This window comes from Rutidosis leptorrhynchoides, chromosome 10 (genome assembly GCF_046630445.1).
Source record: "Rutidosis leptorrhynchoides isolate AG116_Rl617_1_P2 chromosome 10, CSIRO_AGI_Rlap_v1, whole genome shotgun sequence".
Taxonomy (NCBI): domain Eukaryota; kingdom Viridiplantae; phylum Streptophyta; class Magnoliopsida; order Asterales; family Asteraceae; genus Rutidosis; species Rutidosis leptorrhynchoides.
The window spans coordinates 102,363,240-102,372,880 of NC_092342.1; the positions used below are offsets into that span (position 1 = coordinate 102,363,240).

At 34.6% G+C, this 9,641-nt stretch overlaps 1 protein-coding gene and 1 long non-coding RNA gene across 2 annotated transcripts; both read left to right on the top strand.

Moving 5' to 3' along the window:
* The first annotated feature begins 5,318 nt into the window (after nt 1-5,318).
* LOC139873050 (alpha-isocomene synthase-like) lies at nt 5,319-9,301 on the top strand. Its single transcript, XM_071860983.1, has 2 exons — nt 5,319-5,535; nt 8,879-9,301. Exons 1-2 carry the CDS (start codon nt 5,353-5,355, stop codon nt 9,167-9,169), a joined length of 474 nt encoding a protein of 157 aa, XP_071717084.1. The 5' UTR covers nt 5,319-5,352; the 3' UTR covers nt 9,170-9,301.
* Nucleotides 6,619-8,008, top strand: LOC139873051 (uncharacterized). Its single transcript, XR_011767254.1, has 3 exons — nt 6,619-6,673; nt 7,572-7,612; nt 7,929-8,008. It is a non-coding gene; the product is annotated as an uncharacterized lncRNA (long non-coding RNA).
* Nucleotides 9,302-9,641: the final 340 nt, after the last annotated feature.

Genomic DNA, 9,641 nt, shown 5'->3' on the forward strand with positions numbered 1-9,641 from the left:
GACCATGTCGTGTGATTAGTGATGCGATAGCCGTGTTTCGCTCACATGTTACGGGTGTGACAATAGTCGATTTTGTACACCTTGGGATTTGCGTTGTCATAGTCGTTTGGGGCGCTATCGGTTTTAGCCGTTGCTTGTGATGTTACGATAGTTGCGTATTGTTCATATTGCGCACTACAAGGGGTGTTTAGTGATTGGTGTTATCCGTAAGGATTCGTTTGGTTCGGTCTTCATCATTTTGGGTTGTTAACCTTAGGTTGAGACTTGGTTGCTTTTAGCATTGTACTCGGTAAGGGTACGCTAAGGGATTGATATCTCGGTAAGAGATTGATTGAGTTTTTCCCAATGTGAGGGATTGAGCAAGTTTTAATGCTCGGATTTGAGGATTTGTTAAATCACGGATGACGATTTAGTGTTAAGGGCGGTCCATTGGGGAGGATTGCCTAGAGAAATTGGAAGGAAACATGATGTTTCCGCGAATGTTAAGCGATTGTAGTAGTTTTCGGATGTCGTGTGCATTGCATGTCTCGAAATGCGTGCACGTATGTAATTGGTAAGTGGTTTAATCTTCGAGTTTATGATAATTACGGTAGAGGTCGGTTTGGAACGTATGTTTGAGGACCGTGGAATGTGGTCCGTTTGGTTAAGTGATGAGGATCATGAGGACGCGATCGATTCTAAGTGGGGGAGAGTTGTAAGACCCCAATTCTTATGGCACACGGAGTTTTAAATGATGTACGTATAGTGGATGAAGCTTAGTGTAAAAGTTAAAATGTCAGAATCTGCCCAGACATGGGTGCGCGCCGCGCACATGCCCAGCGACAGAATTCTACCTTTTTCTATTTTAAGTTTAATGAAGGGCTTTTTGGTCTTTTCACTTGAGGCCGGATCTCAGGCCTTATCAGCTGGTTTGGATCCACTTTTGGATCATTTTTACATCCATTCATCACTCTCAACTATTCTAGAGAGAGGGAGAATTCTAGAGAGAGATTTGGGGTTTTGGAGAAGAAGAAGCTTGGTTTGATCAAAAGCTCAAGTGTTTAAGTTGTTCACCTCGTTCCTAGCTACGTTTTGGTTATTGTGGTAAGTTCTAACTCCGAATTTCATTGTTGATTTTGATATTCAAAGTTAGGGTTTGAACTTAATTTGTAGAGAAACCCATTTAAACTCTTGAAGTGAGTTTGTTGATGCTAGTAATCGGGTTTATTGTTATTGATGGTGAGTTTTGGGTTGGTGAACAAATTGGTTATGATTATGGACTTGTAATTGGGTTTAATCACTAGGTTTAGTGATTATGGAAGTATTGGAACCCTTTTTGTGTGTTTGAAAGACTAATTTTGGAATTGAGTCAAAATTAGGGTTTTTGGGTGATTTTGAGATTGATAAGTGTTTAACACTTAAGATTGGGTTCATTGGCATATTAGAACCATGTTCACTTGTGATTAGTGATTATTGGTTAGTTTGGACGCGTTTTGTGTTTATGAGTGCAATTGGTCGAATTTGCACTAAGTGTCGAATTGTGTTGGTTGTAAATCCACTCTAAGTGTGTTGTTGTAATTGTGATAAAGGAATAGGTACTTTCCATTGACGAGTTGCGGATTACTTGGAAGCATTCATCAAGACGACAAGGTGAGTGTTAATATCCTATGTGCATATGTATGTGTAGGATGGGTGCGGGTCGGGTGAAGTGGTTCTCGGTTATAGAGCTCACTTCACATATAGGTGGATTTTTATGGACTTGTAATAGGTCCAATTGGCACGGTTGTGCGTTTTGGTTGACCACCGTTGGCGAGTTGCACACTTGTGTGTACGATATCACATGGATTGTGATTTGGAGTTATAACCCCAATGGCGTGGGTTATGGTGTGGGAAATGAATATCGGTTTGCTCGTATGCATAATATTTTGGGTAGTGAATCTCGGGTAGTGCGGATTCATGATGACTCGGGTTGTTCGGTCATCTTGTTGGTGAGGTAGTGAATCTCGAATTGTGCGAATTCACTAAGGCTCGGGTAGTTCGGCCAACCTCGGTTGTCGAATTGGTGAAGAAGTGAATATCGGGTTGTGCGAATTCACTAAGGCTCGGGTTGTTCGGCCAATCTTCGTTGTGGTATTTGGTTTTCGGTATTGGGTTAAGGGGTTTACCTTGGGCGTTTATATATAAATTGTTATATATATTGATGTATTGTTGTGATGTAGCTAACCCTCCGGGTGTAGCTATTTGGCGTTGTTCACATCGTCGTTGGTAAACTTATGTTTGTTGATGTATTTTAGCTTGTTGCTTAGTGATCGTACGGTATGCTTAGATTAGCTTGCCTTTATGCTTGGATGCTCCGGTATGCGGTATTTGATTATTTGTGTGGCGTGTCCATTTTATGCATATATATGTATGTAGTATATTTTCACTCACTAAGCGTTAGCTTACCCTCTCGTTGTTTATATTTTTATAGGTTTGCATGGATGCGGTGGCTCGGGTAAGCGTGGGGACTAGTGGACTTGCGTAGTTGCTTAGAAGATCTTTCTTTTGGATTTGATTAGGATAGGGTAGCATATTCTCAATCGCCATGCTCGGTCTTTATTTTGTGTTAAAAAATAATGTGGTTGAAAATTTGTATTTTGTACGAAAGTCGTAAAACGGCCGATGTGAGCCCGGTCTCGTAAAACTCATTTTATTAGTGGAACGTGTTAGTTTTAACTATTATAATATGTTGTGAAAAGCCTTTGGTCTAAATGTGTCGGGAAGTCGAAGATCTTTTCGCGTAAAACGGAAAAAGCGGACAGAAGCTGCCAGGCACCAGTGCGCGCCGCGCACTTGGTGTGGTGCGCTCGGTGCACCCTTCTGCCCAGTTTTAAATTTTTTTTTTATGTTGCGTTTTTTGGTTGGTTAACGGGTTGGGTTGTTACAAATCCAAGTTACATTTAACCTTGAGTGGTTGGCTGATGCTCTCTCCACTAAGTTTAAATCAACAAGGTAGGTAGCGATTACCAATTGCAAGTCTAATACAATTTCTATATCTTAATGAGATCCTTAACAACAATTGTCAACTGGTATGTTTAATCCCATCTATGCCTTGGGCCTCTTGTGTTTGGCTGATGCTCTCTCCACAAGAAGCACCAATTAAGTTGTCCTATTTAAAAACTATGATGTTCGGCCCAAGATTGTCATGGGAATCGCGAAACACCATCTCGGTAATCACAAGACGACCGTGGTAGTTGACTGATGCTCTCTCCACAACGACGTACAAATGACAAGCGAGTGTCTTAAAAAGGATGGCATAAACTTGCATTTTAAAAGGGATTTTGTGTTTTGTATTATTTCAATTTGACAAAACATTTCGTATAATAATTGTTGCATGCATTCAACAATATATTATACGTATACTTTAGATAAAATCATATTTTATATGTTGGTCTTGAGTTTATAAAATCTCTATTTTAGTCACTCACGGCGTTTTCAATTTTAAACTAATATCCTATATTAATATGTATATATTGAGCGCGCTAACTTAAGACCAATTTTAATTTTTAATAAAACACATTTTTATTTAAAACTTTATACAAGAGTTTGGTTTAAATTTATTAAATTCATAATTTATTAAATTTCATAATTTTAATGTCAATTTTGAGCTTTATGTAAAAACTCCTTTTTATTAAAACTCATTTTCAAAATTATATATAAATTTACCACTCTCTTATTTGTGTTTGATTTGTTAAAAAAAATATTTTTCTAGCATGCAAATATCCTATATTCAAACATGCAACATACAAACATAAACACAACAATTAATAGGTGCATAGCCAAGCCTTTTCCTAATCGGTTTTCGTGAGCCAAACGAAGGTACCGGGTCAATCTAAGGACACAACAAATATCCATGCTCCATTGTGATGTCTTGAAGCTCCCACTTGCCTAATCAACATTTGGTGTTGCAAATGGCTCCAAAATTGTTTAGAACTTCATCTTGAATTTTCTTCATGTCTTGTTACATTTTTATAGACAAAATATACAAGTCTACACTAATACTTTTACATCTCAAAAATAAACAAAACATGAAAAATAAAATTATTACAAACCATTATAAATGAAAGAATAATTACAACCCAATCGATTTTTAACACAACCAAACATCACAAAATGGTCTAAAGGCTTTCTATACACCGTGCAACTTAATATATCAACTAGTATATATATAGCAACTTCTACAACCATACATGCATGTAAAAGGAATGGTTGTAGCAAATAAAATAACTAAGTTGCATTTAGAAATCTACAACTTTTCCTTTTTAGAAAAAAAAAGTTGTTCATTTCTAATAATAAGAACAAGTTCTTATTGTATATAACATAAGTTTCTTAACACATGCAAAAACAAACTCTGATACCACTGAAGGGATTTGTATGAAATTTCATAAAACTATTTAGCAGCGGAAGCATGTACAACAATTTTTAAACCTTTCAAAAACTCCCCACCAAGGATCCAATTGCATGTTGTTAAGAAAACTAAATAATAAAGAGGGGGTTTAAAGACTACAACCTTTGAAGACTTTGAACTTAAGAAGAAATAGATGCTTCGAATATAGGAGTCAAAATAGCCTCCCTCTATCGGTAATCCACACGAAAGCAAACTCCAATATCAACCGGATGCTAGTCCTTCACAACCCTTGAAAACAAGTATAAGAAACAACCTTTCTTATTTCTTGTTTTAATCCTATCTTGTTTTCTTATTAATCTTTCAAAAATGAAAGAATACTTGGAACCTTTTAAATAAAGAAAGATATCATCTTGAGACTTTGTAAGTGTGTATGTGTTTTCTAACTTCTTTTTAGTATACGTATGTTCTCTTACATTTTAAAGAAAACTACAACAACTAAGCCATCATGGATCATCATTTCACTTTTTCTTTTCTTCCACCAATTAGTGTAAGGTCATAATGACTTCCATTATAAGTCTATAATGCACATTTATTTATTAAATAAATTGAATAAAACAATGTGTATGGATAGCTTTTAAAAATGTCTTTGATAATGTATACTACTACATTTTATATAAATTACAAGATAGAAACAAGTAACAAAGGTTACTTGTTATCCAACACATAGACATCTCTATACATATGTATGGATATTTGTTTATATATAATTGTAGTATTATTATTTCTATTAAATAACAATAACACAACATGTATAATAAGGTTGTAATATAAGAATCATATTCAAATATGTAATTGATATTTATTTGCTCATTGTGTGTGACCCTATAGGTTCAAATGTTATTATTAGTATAGACATAAGTTGTGTCTTGGGCATTAATAACCAACAAAAGGAAGCTAACTGGGCTAATGAGAGGTATGTACCAACAATGGATGAACATAAAGAAGTTACAACAGTTAGCAGCGGATACAAGTACAATCTCATATCAGCATTTGCTGCCATGGGTGATGTAGTCACAGATGAAACCTTCAAATGGGCTCTCACTCTGCCTCCCCTTGCAAAATCATGTTGCGTGCTTTGTAGGGTCATGGATGATATTGTCACCCACAAGGTATATCCGACTCTGATCCATTTGAGCCTCATTAACTAAAAATAAGTTTTATAAGATACTTGCAATGTACGTAAATCATAAGTTTTTCTCTGTTTAGGCTCTCGGTGAAAATAAGTATTTTTACTCAAATGTACTGTCTATTGATTATCCGTGACAATTTTTGACCCTTTTCCCTGGCCACCCATCTTAATTTTGTGATCTAGTTGCATTTTTGTATTACATACCAATCAACCGTTTAATAAAAACACACGAGTTAAGCCCTTAGTTCATTTTCTGTTGCAAGTTTGCAACACAACCATAATGGTACTGATTTGCGCACTTTAAAAATAGATGTGGATATCACAAAATCACAAATACACCATGTTAATGCACATCGTATAAAATACTTTATATACATATGTATCGGTTGACATCATTTTTCGTGGTGTTCAAATTACCACCCTAACTCTAATTTCTGATAAATCTTTCTTATGTGACCACTAAAACAAAAATGTTGTTTCTTCACGCTTATTTTTTCACACTTGATACAAGCGTGAACTATTTTCCAACTTTCCTCACGCTTATGAAAGTGGTTAAAAAAATAAACGCTTTTAAACGTGTATTCACAAATCATCACACCTATAAGTGAATGCAAATATTTACACACTTAGAACCATGTAAATATTTTCAACTTTGTTCATGTCTATAAGTGTGATAATATAATACACACAATTAAATGTGTACAAGCAGATCTTTAATGAATACAACATATACACGATCGGAACTGTGAGTAAACTGTGGTGAGGAACACGATCAGAACCGTGAGTAAAATGTGGTGAGGTACATGTGTTGTTTATTTTGTTCCTTTTTTTTTAATTAATTAATTAATTATTTATTTATTTATTTATTTATTTATTTATTACTGTATAAGATAAGTATTAAATTAAATGCATATAAAAGTAAAATAGCCATGCGTTGATTACTCTATCAAACAAACAAGCCGAACGGCTTCATCTGAAAACGAATTCACTAAATTAGGGTTTAATATATTCCTAATCGATTTGAAGAGTGTATCGTCAACAATTTCGTTCGTAATAGATCTGAAGCAAATAGTCCCCGTCAAATCGTTCCGTTCAAAATCAGAAACTGTTACGAGCAGGTAGACTCGTCATTTTGATCTTAAGATCTGTTCATATGCTCAAATATTTTTTTGTCAGTTCGTATCATTCAGTTAGGGTCCTAATGTTATATGATGTTGTTAGTCACTTTTTTACTTGAGTAATTTTTGCAATTCTTATGTTTATTAGCTGATAATTAGGGTTTCAAAGTTAATTCTCTTTAATTTCTTCGTGGAATTCGTATTGAAGTCTCAAATAGACTCATGTGTTGTTTGCTTATTCATATTATGCCACAAATTGGTTTCAATTTAGAGTATCTGTTTGTTTGTTACTGAACTTATTGCTATTGTGTTGTAAGTGTTTAAAGCACGCATTATTGATGAATTGTTGAATTAGAAACTTCCAACAGTGTATGACTAGAATTGTTAGTGTATTAGATTTGTTTGAAGCTACCACGCTGTTGTTATTGCTCTTGTGTATTCATACAGATTAATATCTGGCAGGTCATGTGGTAACTTCTGTTATGGTGAGCAATGACTCATCTGAAAGTATTTCATCAAGTTTAGGTTATTTTCAGTTTGCATATGAATGCTTAGAGTACAAGTACACTTTCCTGATGAGATTTAAACACGTAGCTGATTAATGTGAGTGATAAATAGGTACGTTTTAGGTTTCGTAGTACATGAAATTCTTATGTGTAGCCCAAATCTCGATATTTGGTGGAATTCTAGTAAGTAATTAAATTGTATGGTAAATAGTATGTGTTTCAACCTTCATATTATTTCCTTTAATAAATTGATTCATAAGTTCTTCCAAGGCATACAAGTTTTACGATTTAGTTTATTATTATGTTGTGGAGTTTCTTTTTGATTTTGTTTGAGTTTGTCTTATATGATTTTCATTTAGCTTGTGCTAAGATATGGTTGTGTTTGATTACAGGCACTTATCAGGTCTTTTAATGGCAATATCCTTACATCAAGGTCTGTGTAAATATGCCGTTGATTGATCTTACCGCAGTCACTTTAATTATGCTTCGACTTTGTTATCAATATCTATGTCTATCATGTGAGCTTGATATGAGGTGTATATCTTTATCTGCAAGGTATCGAATTCTGAATTGTTTTTGTTCATAATGTAGTAAGAAAAAGAAGAAGATATATTGTTGTCTAAAAAAACAAGTAAAGAAAATTAGAAAATAAAACTTGAGAGTTAACTCTTTTCGTTCTTTGTGGCAACTGAATATTTTATCTTTTGGTCACTTCCATATGACTCTGCTGTAAAACTTGGTGTTTGCAGGTGGAGATAATGACGGACCATGGTTTCATACTTAATTGTTTACAAAAATAAACATAAATTCGAAAATAAAAATAAACTCAACGGAGATGGCCGAATCCGGTAATACTCTGTGCTATCGAGGGAGGATCACTTGGATTGCAAATTTGGATCCTAGAAGAAACCACAAGGATAAATATCACTTAATGCCGATTATTACTCCAACATACCCTAGTATGAACTCTAGCTACAATGTGTCATCTAGTACCTTACGTATAATGACTGATGAGTTTAAGAGATATGATATATGTGAGGTATGCTTTCTTTTAATTATTTTTATTTTTTATTATATGTTATATTTTTTAGAAACTAAAAGTCTTTGTTTATTAGTTGGTCTGCTATGCTATGAAGTCACAGTCACTTATGATTAATTTCTTTTGATGTAGGCTATGGTGTTACATAATGGTGGTTGGCTTGAACTTTTTGAGCCGTTTCTTTGAAGCATATAAGAATTATATGCAGATAGATTTAGCTGCAGGGAATGATGATGATATGCTGAACTGGAAAGGCTGGGTTGAATCTCGCTTGCTTGTTGCATGCATTTGCCATATTCTGTAAACATTATTAGGAAACAGTTGGCATTTCCGGATGACTTTGTTGTAATTGGAGAGTCCAAACTTGCTTCACTCGGAGCCAATTCTCTTGATGTGGTATTGCTCTTTGTTTATTAACAATACTTTGAGTTCTTTTTTACTGTTGGCAATCAATTTTTTTGCTAGAAGTGGCAACAGTAGTGGATAGGGCAAGCGGTGTTACGTTAAAAAAATATTCTTTTTGTGCTGGATAAGTGCAATTAGTTGATGTTAACTCATATCTTGTTGAAACCATTGCCATGTATAGTTGACATTTGCAACTCTCTTGTTGACCCATACCCAACCAGGTATGGTCGACCATGCTAAATTTGAAAATTTCAGGAGGAGCAAGAAAGAATGCATGTTGCATCAGGAATACAATGCTACATGAAAGAGTATGATGTGAGTGAGCAACATGTCTATGATGTGTTTAACCAAAAAGTTGAAGAGGCATGGAAAGAAATGAACGAAGAGACCATGAAATGTAAAGATGTGGAATTGCCAATAATTATGCGGGTCATAAATTTGGCACGTGCTATGGATGTCCTTTATAAAAACAAGGATCATTACACACATGTTGGACCTGAACTCATAAATCATATCAAATCTCTTATGATTGATTCTATCCCGTGAGCTCGATACTGTTGTTCATTAGCCATCACGCTTATTTCACGTTTTGTCATGTTCTTTGGTGGATGATGGTTTGAGTGTCTACTTATTACTTCTTATTTAACTTTATGTTTGAATTCGTGTGTGATGTTTCAAAGATGTATTATATGTGATTCCATGTTTAAGTTGTAATTAACGGATTATGCTTTAAGAAGGGGAATATTTAAGTTTTTAATTGTTTTTAGAATCAACATGCAGATGAATCATTTTAGACATGTAACAGATATATAAAGTTTGACTTGAGTCCAACTACTACATAAATATAGCTTCAAAATGCATACGAAAAAAATAATCAAACCTCGCTATTAATGACAACAATGTTGTTCTTCTTAGTGTTCAGACATACAGGTGAACAAAAAAACCGGATCCGAAAAAAATCCGAAAAAAATCCGAAACCGGATCTTGTCAGATCCGGATCCTGTCAGAACCGGATCCG

Excerpts from the sequence above, each read along its gene's own strand:
- LOC139873050 (XM_071860983.1), top strand. The coding sequence starts at position 5,353 with ATGGATGAACATAAAGAAGTTACAACAGTTAGCAGCGGATACAAGTAC. Across the intron at positions 5,536-8,878 it reads ATGATATTGTCACCCACAAG|GAGGAGCAAGAAAGAATGCA; the intron begins GTATATCCGACT and ends TGAAAATTTCAG.